Below are 16360 nucleotides of genomic sequence, written 5' to 3'. Positions count from 1 at the left end.
AAACGTCTGCATTAGTAGACAAAAAAGAGCTAAATTTAAATAGAATAAAAAGTGCAATGAAATATATGTACAAGTTACATTACTACAGCAGTATTACCAGTGCATTTTGAGCCATGGTGTGACTTTAAATGTTGGTTCTGGGATAACCAGGTTTTGAAGTCCACTCTATTTTGGAGTTCAATCTTATAAAATTTGAAGGTATTGGATAATGCTGATGATTCCTTGACTATTTAAAACTGCATTGCTTGCCTTAATGCCTCTAACTTGTGGCACCACAAGTGTTTAATCAGAGCAGGGTTGAATGTCCTTTGGCTCTCCAGCTGTTGCTGGACTATGCCTTCCATTGTCCCAGACTGTGGGCGATGCTGGCTGGGTTTGCTGGGACAACATCTGGAGAATCAGAAATTCCCTATCACTGCTTTAGATGCTATAGGGCTAATTGTAGATATACTTTGAGCAACTTATACACACGAACACCTGTTTCCTGTGGAAACAACTTTATTAGTAACACTGCTCAAGTTTCACCTTCCATTTTCTCCACAGGCATTTGTAGTATAAAGTTCCTTAAAATAAAGTATCTCCAGTCCAATATTTCCTGAGTCTTCAAAAGGCAAAAAGAACTTTGAAATCTCTCTTGAAGAATGGAAATAATTCAATGCTCAACTGAACTTCAAGCCTTGCCTTACAGCTATTCAAAGCCTCAAATGTCAAAATGCAATTGCATTCTAAAAGCAGCATGCATGCACGCAGTTGCAAAACGCATGGGCACATTTTACATATTTTCAAGGAACACAAATTAACTCTGTTGATACCTTTTTACTTTTTGCTTTGATCTTGCAACATATATTCTTGCAGAGGAAAGAACTGCATTTATATACTTTGCACAACATCAGAGCCAGTTTTCCTCATATTCCTGCAGAATAACTGATGAGTGGGAATGTTTGATAAAGATTCTTGAACACAAGCAGAACCCATTAGATTATTTGTCAGTCTGGATTAAAATTAACATTATTCATTATATTACCAATCAACATCAAAGGCATGTGAGCAAAATAGATGCTGACAATAAAGGGGTTTCAGTGGTGGATTGTCAGATGTTAGTGCCCTCGACTTTCACTGCAGCCAACTTTCACTTCTCTATCTTTAGTGAAGCTGAACAAGCAGCGATACTAAGTTATAATACTCATTTTTAAAAGAGAATGCTTTCCTTTATAGGAAATGCATTCTTTTACATATCATATTTTGCACATCCAGTTTAGCGGTTGTGATAATAATAGTGGGCCAGTAGCTGAAACTGACAGACTGACTCTCAGTGTTGGCCATTTCTGATGTAGGTGGTAAATTCGCTCCAGCAACAGCCACAGGCTACATCTCCTCCAGTTCCAGATGCCCATACGCTTACTGCTGTGGCTCAAGCAGATCCTCTTGTTAGGAGACAACGAGTACAGGACCTTATGGCACAAATGCAAGGCCCCTACAACTTCATGCAGGTATGTTGTTTTCCTTATTCATAGTTGGATTTGGTCAAAAGAGATTCTCGGGAATTACAGTCCAGTTGAAATTGGGCACATTTCACTTGCATTCATTTAATTCAGAGAGGTCAGCCCTGGCTGGCTTGCTGGTTACTGTATATACTCGAGTATAAGCCGACCCAAATATAAGCTGAGGCACCTAATTTTAGCACAAAAAACTGGGAAAACTTATTGACTTGAGTATAAGCCGGTTCACCACACCACAAACCTGGTGGTGGCGGCAGCGGCGGAGGAAGAACAAGCAGCCCGAAAGGCACAGCGCAGCACCTCTCCCAACCGCGGCTCCTGTGCCTGCCCTTGTGAGAGGTGGCGGGACCAGCGGCGAGAAAGGGCTCCTTTCGGGTCGCTCGTCCCTCTGCTGCCGCCGCTGCCATCCGCCTCACTCAAGTATAAGCCAAGGTGGGCTTTTTCAGCATAAAAAATGTGCTGAAAACATTGGCTTATACTCAAGTATATATGGTACTTTTGAAGGGATCTTGTTTCTTGTGTAGCTTGCTTGAATCTTGTCTTAATTATCTAGGACTCCATGTTGGAATTTGAGAATCAGGCCCTCGACCCTGCTATTGTTTCAGCTCAGCCTATGAATGCAGCACAAAACTTGGATATACCCCAGATGGTTTGCCCTTCAGGTTGGTAAAATCAAATTAATATCTAGTTGGAGTAAGATTTTGGTATAGTTGGAAGTACTAAGTTACTAAAAATTCAGAAATCTAAATCTAGAAATGTGCATTCAGAAATCTAAATCTAAATGTGCATTATTTAAATATTGTCAAGGGAGTTGATTGGTAGAAACATTTGTCATCTTATAGGTTTTCAAGTGAGGCTAGTAGGATGTGAACTAATTTTTATATTCTGGTGAAGTCTGATGGCAGGCTTGTAAATGCTGAACAAAGAGCAAGTAGTTGATTAATAAAAAATCGGATACAATCTGAGGCTCTGCTTGCAGCTATTAGGTTTTATGTGGAAAACTAATGTTTAATTTCAATGCAGTATTCTACAGCAGAAATGTATAAGCTTATATTAAACAGACAGTAGTTCAGATAACATCTCATACACACACTATTTTATTATGGGTAATATTACTATATTTCCAGTTCATACTGAATCGAGGCTTGCGCAGTCCACCCAGGTTCCTGTCCAACCTGAAGCCACACAGGTAAGAACTGTACCTGGACAACTATTGGCTGAATTTCCTCTCTGTTCCCCATAAACCCTGGAGAGCTGCTGCCAGTCGGCATAAGCAAGCCAGAGGCACATCAGTCTTTTGGTGCTCTGTAAGACAGATTCCTGTTATTACTTGTTTGGGCCTGGGATTTGTCCTCAGGAGTCCCCATGTGAACGTTTTGCCTATCAGTGTTTTCTTCTCAGTCCACAAGGAATTGAAAGAAACATCTGTATCTGATGATTAATGTGTGTATTGTAAGCTCAGTTCACCTAGCTCATAACAAGCTTTTAATTTGTGTGTTGTCAGGAATGTCTGAGGCCTATTCCTGCCCTCATCATGTGAAAGTCCTTATCCTAGGCCCAAGTATTTTGAAATTAGTATTAGCCTGCACTCAGGAGCATGAACATCTATGTTTGCATGCAGTTCTGCAGATACTAAAATGTGGCAAAATTTTAGCAAAACGTTGTTTTTTCATCTGCCTGTGATGGAAACTTGCAAAATAAAACTTTTGGCAAAACTTGTAATTGTTTACTGGGAGTAATGAATACTAAAGGTAATTGAACTGAGCAAAAGAATGTTGTTAGCACAGGTGTCAGTAAAACCATATGAGATTAATAGCAAGAAATTTACCCAGAGGCCCTGGCAGGAGTATCTGCTTAATTTTAAAACTTTGACAGGTCCCCTTGGTTTCTTCCACAAGTGAGGGATATACAGCATCCCAGCCCATGTATCAGCCTTCTCATTCAACAGAACAACGGCCTCAGAAAGAATCAATTGACCAGATTCAGGCAAGTTCATTTTGCTTGGCAAGGGGAGGAGGGACATTACTGATTCAGTGTAACCTGCTCCAGAACCTCATGTATATGGGTGTAGTGTAGAGGGACAATGCTTAGGTCCATATCTCAAAGACATAGAGCATGATAATAAGTGTTAGATAAGTAGGGATCTTAGCTTATCCTTGTCTTGGGAACGCTTGGCCATCAGTTACCTATGCTTTTATAATATGATATCACACGAAGTTGATTCATGGCTTGCTAACATCAGATTGAAATTTATTTGGCAGGCTTCAATAACCTTAAGTGCAGATCAGACACCAACATCATCACCTCTTCCAGCTGCATCCCAGCCTCAGGTATTTCAGGCTGCCTCTAGCAAACCTTTGCATAGCAGCGGAATCAATGTTAATGCAGCTCCATTCCAGTCCATGCAGACAGTAAGTACTAAGCAATCATATTTATTATAGATTGCAAAACATTTGTAAGTCAGCATCTTGATTACATAATGGTTAATTGTACCGTGGACAGTAGTAATAGTTTCCAATACATTTAACTTTCTAAAGTGTACTTGGTAATTTATCAATTTATTCAGAATATTGAATCTCTTTGGTTCTCATTTCCTTCTCCTATAGGTATTTAACATGAATGCACCTGTTCCCCCTGTCAATGAGCCAGAAACTTTAAAGCAACAAAATCAGTACCAGACCAGTTACAGCCAGCCTTTCTCCAATCAACCTCACCAAGTAGAGCAATCGGAACTTCAGCAAGAACAGCAGCTTCAGACAGGTAAACTTGTGAAAGATAGAACTTAAATGCTTCATTCTGAAAAGATAAGTTTTCAAGATAATGTAGACCAAACAAAGCATATCTTGATTGATGCTGTTGAAGTAGCACTTCAAGCATGTATGGTGAGGTGGAAGGAAGTTTTATAGTATTTGTAGGGACTTAGGAGAAAAGTGCAGTTTGGTACATTTATGCACTACATGAAATAAAAATTCACCTCCCAAATGTTAAGCACTATCAAATTAAATCTGTGTGGTTATGCCAAAGGACATCCAGAGAGCATTCTCAATGATCAGGGTATTTAGACTGCAATGTTCAATTTAATTCTGCAAACAATCTTTCTTTAGGTAGGTAAACATTTACTGTCGTACTTGGTGGCTCTTAAGCAAAGTTCATTGGTGAGTTAGCTTGATATTATTTGAGTCTTTAGGAAACTGGAATTATAAGTAAATCCAAGCTTTTTGCACTTCTTTATTCTCTCTCTCTTCATTTTAGTGGTTGGCACCTACCATGGTTCCCCGGACCAGTCCCATCAAGTGGCAGGTAACCACCAGCAGCCTCCACAACAGAATACTGGGTTCCCACGTAACAGTCAGCCTTATTATAACAGCCGAGGAGTGTCTCGTGGTGGATCACGCGGCACTCGAGGCTTAATGAATGGATACAGGGGACCAGCCAATGGGTTTAGAGGTAAAAACTTAAAAACCTTTTGAGACTAATTCTGAATGTTTTCCAGAAATGCAAACTGTCCAGAAGCTTAAGCATTGTAGTGGCATGCTTTGATTTTTTTTTTTAAATTTAATATACTACAGAGTGGTCAGCTTGCTGCCGCTTTTGCTCTGCTATAATATTAGTGCATATGGTACTAAGTAAAAATTACATGACAGCAAGCTATGAATATGAACTAACAATGGAGTTTTTTTGACTGGAAACATAACATGATGTAGTATGAAACTGACTTTCCATTTTTGTAACCTGCTAAATGGCTGCATCTTTTTCAGGGCTTGTTACTTCCTTGGCTTACAAAAGCAAGTCTTTCATTTATTCAGACTATGGCATTTGGTGGGATTCTTTATTTTGGTGCCTGCATTTATTAAATCACTTTAAATAATGACATTGCTAAATATATATTACACACAATGTGAAGTCTTGAACAAAACTGAAGACAATGAATAGTGCCCAGGAGCCCAGGTGCAGTTTAAATGTGTATCCACTTACTTGGTATCAGGAAGGGTTAGGTGTTACGCATACTGTATTTTCCTGCTGCACATTATTACATTGTAAAAGCCTGTCACTGTGCTTTTTAACCTTGGGTCCCAAGATGATATTGGACTACAACTACAATGTCTATACTGAAAGCTTACCAGCTTGGATTGCTTTCTGTAATACAGAATATTTTTTCCTTAAATTGAATATTGTTTTATTCTGAATATATACATATATCCTTTATAAGGTATGCAATACTTTTCAATTAGTTTTCCCCTCTGATTTTTAGGAGGTTATGATGGCTACCGCCCTTCATTTTCCAACACTCCAAATAGTGGTTACACACAGGCACAATTCAGTGCTCCTCGCGACTATTCCACCTACCAGCGGGTAAGTTGATGGGACAGTGGAAAGAGTTCCTTAGTTTATAATGCTTGAGAAAATGCCTATTTTAATAAAAGTTTCATTGCATAAGAAATTAATATTTGGATTGATTTTTAACCTAAAGATAAAATCTACTTTTAGAAATTCTTGGTTAACAGTTTTCCCATTGGGTACAAATAGGCTACTGCCTATATATTTTCTGCCTCCTAGTCTGCTTTATTAGACTGCATCCATTTGTCATCATACTCCATTTAGTACTGATGTTACTAGGTGAGGGGCTTATCAATTGAGAAGCAAAATGAGCTCACCAAAGAATAAGGGAGAAGTTTCTACATAACTCAAGTATGTAGAAGTATAGAATTATACTGCCAATTATAAGGCAGTTTGTTAACTTGAGCCACCCCAAAATATCTGACAGCAATCTGTGAACTTGAACTGCTAATGGCCAAGAGAGAGGAGAGTCTAGAGCAGATGTGGGGGAGCTTTGGTCTTCTAAATGTTTTTGGATTACAATTCTTATCATGCCTAGCCAATGGCCATGTTTGCTGAGGTTGATGGAAGTTGTAGTTCAGCAGCATCCGGAGAGCCAAAGGTTCCCCATCTGTTGCCTAAAAAACCAGAGGTCCAGCAGCCTTTGAGAATCTTACCAGTTATACCTCTGGTTGAGTTGAGACACAGAAAGTGTGTCATTTGAAGGGAGGGAGAGGGCAGACAGATAGGAAGTTGGCCTACTCAAGCCCCTGGCAGTATATAGTAAGTACCCTGGAGCTGCAGAGGGTTCAAGTTGGGAGGGAATGAGTGCTGTGCGGTTAAATAGCCCAACTCTTCTCCCTAAGCGAAGTGGTGGCTTTCTCAGGAGGAAGGAAATGAAAAAAGATGCCCGTGCTTCTCTTCTCCTGCCTCAAATAATAGTTATAAAATACTGTGGGTTGGAGTGGGCAGCTGCCTAGCGCTATATGGAACGACATAGGATCACCAGGGGATGGGTGGAAGTTGAGAAAAAAGGTATTCTTTCACCACTCCAAATTCTTGTCTTCTCTCCCCCCCCCCCCCCCGAACAACATCGCAAATCTCTTGTTCTAGATTGACTAGAACTCTGTTCTTAGGGACATTGCAATATTGTGTTCAAATACCAGCTTGTCATTTTCTGGGTTTTGATTCCCTGGGGCCACAATTCCATCTGCCCCATGTGTGAACAGAAAGCATTTCTATGTGTGCACAAGAAAGGAAGGGTGCTGATGGCTTTCTCTTTTAGCTGCATCCCCTTGTCCCCCAATCTTCTGAAATGGCTTTTAAGGGTGTGACTGAAATAGCACATATACCCATTTGAATCCTGGACAGGGACCCAAAAATCACCATATTTTTCACTCTATAAGACGCATTCCCCTCCTAAAAAGTAAGGGGAAATGTGTGTGCATCTTATGGAGTGAATGCAGGCTGTGCAGCTTTCGCTGAAGTCAGGAGAGCAAGAGGAATCGGTGTGCACCGATCCCTCTTGCTCTCCTGGCTTTGCTTTGCTGGAGAAGCGCTGTGCAGCTTTCCCTCTCTGCGCAGCGCCCCTTCAGTGAAGCGGGAGGAAAAGTGGAAGGGGCTCCGTTTCTCCTGCCACTTCGCTGAAGGGGCGCTGCGCAGAGAGGGAGAGAATATTTTTTTTTCCTGTTCTCCTCCTCTAAAACTAGGTGCGTCTTATGGTCGGGTGCATCTTATAGAGCGAAAAATACGGTATATCCTGAAATAAAATACTGAAATGACAAACTTTTAAAACCATTTTAATGCAACTTGTTGCACTTCTGTTTGGTCATCTTTTTTTCTAGGATGGATATCAACAGAATTTCAAGCGTGGCTCTGGACAAAGTGGTCCTCGGGGAGCCCCTCGAGGTAATATTCAAGTGGTGAATCTCTGATTGAATCTGTAGAGAGGTTCTTAGGAGTTGCAGACTTTCAGCTGTTTCAGTTCACATGTGTTTGACTGTTGTAGACATTTGTTGAAAGTTGTTCATGAATTTGATTTTTGAACTGTATATTGTTAAACTTCCTTTCTCGGCTTTTATTTAAGGCTACTAGGTTGCTTTTTATTCCTTGCCCAAGCAACTGTTGAAAATGTAAGCTTACCCAATTGTGAGGTGTGTAATTCTGCTGTGAAAAATGTTTGGCAAGCTCCAATAGTGTCTGCTTTTGTATTTTGCTATTGCTACTTGGATTTCAATAAAGATCTTGCATTATTTGTAGCCTGTTCAGAAATTCTGTTTTCAGCTACATAAGATGCTATATTCTTGTATCCAGATGGAATCTCTTGAAAAAGACCTACTCAATTTCGCATGTAAATAGGATACATATTTACAACTTTATTCTGTTTGCTGCTTTATACTAAAGTGTACAAAATAGTTTGCAATTGGAAAATAGGCATAGCAGTGGCTGCAGTTCAGTCAAGTGTGGGTGCAAGAATTCATTCCAGAGGGCTCAGTAGAGCCTCTTACCCCACCCCAAATTTCCCTTGCCAATATGAGCACAGGATGTGCAGAAGGAAGCTGGATGGTGCTATAGGAAGCACGTAAACAGGTATTTAGTTCCCTGCAGTGCCCCCTTATGTCACCAATGTATGCACACTTGGTGGGAGGAAGGGCTCTTTAGTCTTGTGGGTGGGGGACTCTACATGTTGGCACTATGCCTGCTCTTGAGTGGATAGAAGCCAATCATTTTTTAGTGCACCAGCTGAAAATGGATGTAGGACTTAAGATGAGGCAAAAAAGATAGCTAAATCTCATCTAGTGCAAACTTTATTATAAATCCTTCCAGAAAATCCATTGAATGAAAGTAAATTACAGGAATTTCTTACGATTGCTTTGATGTACCGAAATACGAAATAGAACCACTGGAAGTAGTTCTAACCAGATACTGCCCTTTTAGTCTCTTGGATCAGCACACTGGCAATTGTCTATACTATATTTTGTTTTAGAACTGTATACAATACTGTTATTCAGTTACTACATTTCAATAGTACTTTGTAGTTGCCTTCAGGTGCCACTGAAATATAGTTTATGGCTTATTGGTAGTAGATTGATAGGCATTTGGAACAAAGGTTAGATTTAAGACTGATCTAAGTAAGTTGTTTGTGTACATTCAGAGCCTGTCTTCACCTGGTGAGCGAATAGGTATCATTCCTCTTCTTATTGTCTCTAGGCATTTATTAGACAAACATAGTAGGGGACCAGACTTTAGAGAAGCAGCCATTCTGACTATTAAAGGATCTCACTTGATCCAAAAATAAAATGCTATTTTTATTTTCTAGGTCGTGGAGGGCCCCCAAGACCCAACAGAGGGATGCCTCAAATGAATGCTCAGCAAGTGAATTAAACTAATTCACAGGATTACATTTAAACGCCAAAAACACACTGGCCAGTGTACCATACATGTTCCAGAAGAGCTATCTCTTGGTTCTCCTTTATAGGAAGTTCATAGTAAAGGGATTATTTTCATTGCCCATAAAGACAAGACTACAGTTGTCAGCTTTATACCTGGATATGGAAAGAAACGACGTTTACTCTGCATGTTCTATCCTAAGCATCATCTTGAGCCTTGCACATGAGATCCAGAATTTTTACCCTTGCTCTGATTAAAAGCAAAAATGGCAGTTTTAGGGTTATGAAAATCTCCATAGTTAACTGAACAGGCAGAAATAACCCCACTGACTCCGTTGACATTATATAGTGCTGCAGCAAATTCGGATAAAAATATCTAAATCCCTAAATGTTTTACTCAGAAAATTGGTGTATTTAAACTTTTACATGAAAGGAAGATGGAAGAAGCGAATTGTGGTTTGACAGAGCAACTGCATTTCAGCTTTTTCTGTTAGACTGAAGCACTGAACATCTGTGATGCATAATAAATGATGCCTATACCCCAACTAATAAGCTGATGGACAGCTTAGGGCACACCCTTAGTTACAGCATTTTTTTTTATTAGGCCTGACTTGCTGTGGCAAAGGGATGCATTAATTGTTTTGTGTAGCTGTTGATATAATTGTGTAAACCCAGAATTAGGCTTTGATTGGCACTTTAAATTTTTCTGTAAGAAATAGAAGATGTAATCTGAATGGCCACATTTGTTTGCAATGTGAAGTGTTAAAGAATTCTCTCCTGAACACATTTCTGGGATAGCAATGACATTTGTAAGGATTGGTATTCTTATCTTTCCTTATTTTTTCCCCTCGTCTGCCACTGATACTTGATCTTGCTGTATTATTGCCCAAATAACTGATGCCGGTACTGATGGGAATTAATGGATATTCATAACACTTTTGGTTACATTATTTCTATTTTGCAGCCTGAAGGTTTTAAGAAATCTCAAATCCCTGCTGCTGCCCTTTTAAATTGCTCTCTTTTGAAAAGCACCAGTATGTGTTTGGATCGGTTTCCCCTTTAAGGGAAATTACAGCCAGCAGTTACAGATTTAAGCAAGATAAATAAAACATGTTTATAAAAAAATGTATTCTTTAACGTATCTTAAGTGACTACTGCAAATGTAATAGGGAAACAGAAACTTCAGAAGCACATTCCCAGAACTTTAAATGTTAACGTTCAAAGATATTCAGAAAGTTAGTTAGGTGTATTATCTTCTGTGGAGTCTTGAAACTTATTTTCTGATGAGATGCAGTCATCTCTCTCTCCCTCCCTCTCCCTTTCTCTCTTTCTCTTTCTCTGCCCCCCCCAATTGAAGACTGTTGAAGCTGATCATTCAAGCCATCTCATGAGCTGTACATAAAAGTTTGAGCAGGTAGTGAGAATTGTATTCATGGCACCAGTTGAATGTAGCAATCCAGCCCATGGAATCCACTGAACAAGAGTTTCTGAATTATTTGGGAATATATTTGCAGAAGGCTGATTCTGTGTGCACAGTGCCCTTTTTGTATTGGTGCTGATCCCCTTTTAAGACTGTTTTTGTTTCATGGATATAGTTAATTGAACTGAAAAAGAGAATAGATTTTAAAAATCTGATTGGCAAGTAGTGGTTTCTTCTTAAATTACTTAGCATCTGTGCCCACCTCCATTTATCTAGAAAGGAGAAAGACTTCAGCTATCACCATGAGAATTACCTGCTTTCATCTTTGAGGTTGCCCTAGGTTGCAATTACTAAGTACTTACAAGTAGCATTTTTGCATTTCTAAAAAGTGACCCCCATCCATTTTATACAGCTAAGCAAGTCTTCTAACAGGTTGGTACAGTATCTGAAGCCAAAGGTTCAGATTTAGGAACTAAATAGGCAGAAATTTGTGGTGTGATTATACACACAACCACACACCCAATTTTTGTCTAGAAAAGCTGTGCAAGTATGAATTATGCAAATAGCATGCTTTGTGGTTATTTTACACAATTTTTTGCAAGCTTTGGCTGTAAGGAGCCATGCAGCACAATCAAGCCATACATTCTGAATACTTTGGAAATACTGCTAACCTCCCTCTTTGGCTTCTGAGATTTTACCCAACTATTTTTGTACTTTCAGGGCCAATATTGTAGCTATAAAGGCCAGAATCCCTTGCTGTATTTAAAAACAAAACACAGCACTAAGATTCTCATTCAATGTTACGGAATAATTCAGAGAAGATTGGGAAAACCAATTTGAGGAATATTTGTTGACTGTTTTACTTCTGCCAACTTTTCAGTGTTTTATCTCTTCTATATTTGAATATAATCAAACTAAAGTACACTTCTTAAAGTTGAGCTCTACTCTTCTAAATATTATCGATTCCTTATGTTCTTCATATTGACTCAACATGATCAGAAGGCATTGGGTTGTATCTATTTTGTTTGCCGAAGGGACATCACCGTAATGGACACTTCCGCTGAAGGAAGGGAAACAGAATTTTCATTTCCCCTTTCCTTAATTGTTACCTTCCATTCTGTTCCAAAGGGTCATCCAAGCCTCTGGAGCAGATTTGCAGGGTGCATAGGAGGCTGCTGGGCATGAAGAGGAATAACCAAAACCATCACTTCCCCATTGTCCATTGAAGTGTACAATTAATAGAGTTCCACTTCTGGATGCAACCCCTGAGTTGGAGACCAACGTGGTGATGTTTTGACTTCACTGGTGGTAGTCTTTATGATCACTGGATCTTAAATGATTATATTGAATTAGGAAATTGTCATCCACCTTCATAGCTTGGAAAAAAGTGAAGTACTATTTAATAGAGGCCTATTTGTGATAGAAAAGCTACAGTTCAAACAACTTAGGAGCAGTATTAGATGTATTTATTTGCCTTATTTAGATCATCACTTTGTATGTTAGAATCCTGTCTTCTTCCGTGACCAGCCATCAAAAAGACATGAGATAGCGCTTCTCCCGAGAGAGACAGATGCCAACCATAGTGTTTTCCTCCAATTATTTTTCAGGATCCAAAAGTTCAGTTATGATCTTCAGACTCTTAACTAATATATTGATACAATAATACACTTGTTAATTCCTTTTTAATTTGGCAAAACTACTGCCCTTCACAACAGTCTCTAGTAATGAGATCTACAGGTGTTTTGTGAATTGTTTTAAGAAAGGTGTGTCTGTTTGTGGTGCCCATTCTAGAGTTACTGCTTTATCATCAAAATAGAATTTCCGTGTTCAGTCTTCATGATCGGTTCACTGTTCATCTACATCCTCCTAGACCTTTCTCACAAGTCAAAATGAAAAGTAGTAGTTTGAGTCCCTCCTATTACTTTTTCTGCATCTGAATGGTGTTAAAAGTGGGGCAAACAGTTTAACAGAAATCAAATACATATTGAAGGCAATGTAGGAGTTATATTTGCATATGAGACTAAGGAAAAGTGCTCATGTGTAAGATCTGTAGACATTAAGTGAATGGAACTGTTTTGTCTGCCTTGGTGTTTTCGCGCCTTGTTTTTTAACTGCAGTACCTTTAAGCTGATGACTTTATTAAAAAACAATGACATTTAGAATCAAACACTCTGGATGTATATTTTTAAAAAATTCCACTGCAGCCTACATTCCTAAACTTCAGTGTATGTTAAAATACCACTGGTGTTAAAAAAAAACTTTCAAAGCTTTGCCCTGCATCTTTCTCTGGTATTCTACTTTTTGTTAAATACCACCAGTACATTCAAATGTGTGTTGGGTCATTCCTGTTTCTATTGCCACTTAACAGAAATTACATTTTAAAACCTTGCCTGCCTTTTCTGTGATTTCGGTGTTGCCATTGTAATGTTCTTCATCTCTTTTCACCCACACAAAGTTTACTGTTGCAATCAGCTTAGCATTCTTTTAATTAATGTACAATCTTCCTTTTTAAAAATTACACACTTCATTTGGATAGGAAGAGGTGCTTACAGTAGTACATTAAAAGTATAGCAAGTTGCCCCTCTTGTGACTGTTGCCTAATGTGACTATTAAATTGCATGTTGTGTTAGAATTGTTCAAAGCCAAGCTTGTAATAATATATCTATGCAAATATTGTGAATTTTAAAAATTAGAAAATTGAGGGTAGTGATTAATTTGGACGTTCCTGGAAGAAATTGAAATTAGTGCCTATGCAGCTGTATTCTGCACTTTTGACTGCAGATCAGATTGGTGAACCATTGCCTTTTACTGCTCCAGCCCAATGAGGCATTTATTTTGTAGTTCTTGTATGGGAAAAGCGTGAGAACTGGGATTTTCATTAAAACAATGTAATTTAAATTATTATAAGCTTTATTATTTTCACACTGACATCACCAGCAATCATGATTTTACTTGAAATCTCGCCACCAGTTTCTTCCAAATGAACTTCTGCCAGTACAGATACTTTGCATCCTAGATCACAGAAAGAAAGGAAGCCTGGTTTTAAACACAACTGGGTATGTGTGCAAAGAAGAAGCATGTGTCTGCATAATTTCACACCTAAATTTTGTGATTGCATTTTTGTACTAAGTTTTTTAAAACTTTTAAATGTATATTAAATCGCAACCCAACCTAAAATTTTAGGGTGAAAGTCAGGTAATATTTAAACAACACTGCTGGCATAGTTGTGAAATTTCAGCATATAGTAAAGGAATCTGACATGGGTCTACACTTCTAATGTAAATATAGACAGGCAATTAGGTACACATAGTATTTTCAGGAAACCTGAGACTTCCATCATTCCTGAGCATTGAGCGTGCTGGCTGGGACCGATGGGGGTTGGAGCTGAGCAACATTGGAAAGGCCACAGGTTCTCCACCCCTGTCTTCAGAGTAATTACTATAGACACAAGTCTACTTTTTCAAAAGAGTCAAGACTAGCTTATTAAGTAGTACAAAGTTTTCAAAAGATAATGCTAGTTAAAACTACATTCCAGAACTGATTTTAATAAAACTGAGAAGACTTTCACTATAGTTAATGTAAAAGTGGATATGTGAACGAAACCCATGTTTCAGGGTGTTAATGCCCAAATAGAGAAGCTGCATAATATTTCATCTGCAGTGAAATAAACTGAGGGTCAGTTCATTCAATACCATGAGGAAGATGCTTGAATTCCCACCTCTGTTTATTCTGCAGCATCTTTGCTGTTACGCTGTTTTGCCTTGATTCAGGAAGTAGTAAACTCTTACCCAATACTACAGTCTTTGGCTATTGGAAATTCAGGCTAAACAAGTTTACTCACTAGCTTTTTTGTCAACCAAGCCCCCCTTTTAAGCACCATTCTACAAGCAAAATTCCATAATGGCAGCAGCACAAGCCGAATAGCGTGTCAACCTAAGCAACACCCATCTATTTCCTGTTGAACTGCCCTGTGCAACTGCCTAATGTTCAACACTTCCATTCATCTTAAGCCTGTCTCCTTCATGTGTTGAATATTCTTAATACTGTGGTTCAAACAATGTTCATGGATACATTTCTGAAGTTCTCAATGATCATCCACGTTGGTAAAGGCTACATAGAAACAACTACACTGGGATACTTGTTTCATTCGCAGCAACTATTTCAAGCCTGAATAGAGAAGGAAAACGCAGAGAATGGCCACCATGCCATACATTTAAAACACTGATACCACTGTCAAACTTGTTAAGTGTTCTGAGACTTATTGGAGACCTCTAATCCCCTCCCAAAACTATAATTCCCAGTGATTTAACAATCCCTATTCCCAGTAAACTGGCAAGGGAACACCGGTGGTCTCACAACCCTCAGCACCCTTAAGAGTGATATCCTAGTGTGTTATATATATGGTCTGAATGTGACCCGTATTACAAATGGCTGAAAAATGACACATAGTCCTGATAACCATTATGCTATATATTTGTCTTTTGAGAAGTTATATTTGTTTACTGTGTAGTCATGTTTTATATATCTTGAGTGTGAATGGGGAAAAGTAGGACTCCTGCTTTCCAGCCCTGCACTTCCCTCCCCGCAAACAGGCATTTGGGACTAAATCAAACTTCCTTGATCTAATTGGTGGACAACAATGAAAATATGTAGGGTGTGCTACGTGACACTAAAATGATTTGTTCTATTAGAGAAGGTTCTTTACATGTATGTGCCTAAAAGACAGGTGATTTAAATAAGTTATTTACCTACACTTCCTACTCACTAGGCACTTGTCCCATGTAGAGCTCACTTCAGAGTAAAGCACAGGCTTATGTTGAAAAGCACCCGCAAACTAGGGAGCAGTGCTATTTTTCTTGAAAAATAGGTATCGGAACTCTCCATGAACTCCCCTTGTTTTCTTGTCATTTTAGAGGCGCCCATCTGAGAGGTGCTGGACCTGAGTTCTGGCTGAAAAAAGCCCTGCTGGGGAGCAATTTGAAAACACTTAATCGTGTACATGTGAGGCTTGCATCTTGACAATACCATCAGTAAGGACCATGGCTCTGTGGTAGAGTGCGTGTTTATTGGCAATGCACTTTAAGGCTCCCAAAATTGTTCACTGGCTACCACAGCCACATCCCCACCTGCCCACTATGTTGATCTCAGGTGTAGGGCAGTTGGTGTAATCTTGGGTAAAATGCCTTGTAGCAGAGCCAGCCTGCCCATGAGATGTGATGAAATACCTACTTCTGGTAGCGGAAGCTCCAGAGACAGCATTCTGCCCACTTCCACCACTGCCAGAATGCCCCCCTCTCAGTGACAGTGAAAGTGTGTGTGGGGGGGTGCGTGACAGCGGGGGAGGGGACACACAGAAGGTGGCAATTCCTGATTCACCTCAGGTGACAAAATGGACTGGGTTGCCCCTGCCTTGTAGGCTAAACTGGAAATTGTGCCATATCTGAATCACCCACACCCCCGGCCAGTGAACACAATACTGAGCTAGATGAATCAATTGATGATAGACTGTATAATGCAGCTGTGTTCCTGAATCTCAAGTTAATTTGCTTAGCCTTAAGACTACAATGCTATACATATTTATCTGGCAGGGAGTTAACTCTGAATTCAACAAGACGAGTAGAGAGGCCTAGGACTGTACTGTTAATCCCTATCCCAAACTTGATTAGTTCATTAGCTAAGTCTTACTACTGGAGATTTTGAGGTTTCTGTTCTGGGGAAAAAGTGGTTTCTGTAAG

At 39.3% G+C, this 16360-nt stretch overlaps 1 protein-coding gene across 5 annotated transcripts in view; it reads left to right on the top strand.

The window, feature by feature from the left end:
• CAPRIN1 (cell cycle associated protein 1) overlaps positions 1 to 13526 on the top strand; it is a 34462-nt gene extending 20936 nt beyond the window's left edge. For 3 of the 5 annotated variants that reach the window (XM_053388246.1, XM_053388255.1, XM_053388237.1), the window contains 10 exons: positions 1335 to 1490; positions 2053 to 2161; positions 2627 to 2688; positions 3375 to 3485; positions 3761 to 3910; positions 4106 to 4259; positions 4752 to 4946; positions 5752 to 5852; positions 7661 to 7724; positions 9136 to 13526. In XM_053388246.1, coding sequence (XP_053244221.1) covers positions 1335 to 1490; positions 2053 to 2161; positions 2627 to 2688; positions 3375 to 3485; positions 3761 to 3910; positions 4106 to 4259; positions 4752 to 4946; positions 5752 to 5852; positions 7661 to 7724; positions 9136 to 9200 — 1167 coding nt within the window. In that variant the 3' untranslated portion in view covers positions 9201 to 13526. The remainder of the gene's footprint in view (positions 1 to 1334; positions 1491 to 2052; positions 2162 to 2626; positions 2689 to 3374; positions 3486 to 3760; positions 3911 to 4105; positions 4260 to 4751; positions 4947 to 5751; positions 5853 to 7660; positions 7725 to 9135) is intronic. The other 2 variants (XM_053388269.1, XM_053388262.1) reach the window with 2 other exon arrangements.
• The last annotated feature ends 2834 nt before the right edge of the window (positions 13527 to 16360 follow it).

Source organism: Podarcis raffonei, chromosome 1 (assembly GCF_027172205.1).
Source record: "Podarcis raffonei isolate rPodRaf1 chromosome 1, rPodRaf1.pri, whole genome shotgun sequence".
Taxonomy (NCBI): Eukaryota; Metazoa; Chordata; class Lepidosauria; order Squamata; family Lacertidae; genus Podarcis; species Podarcis raffonei.
This window is presented reverse-complemented; position numbering and strand designations above follow the sequence as displayed.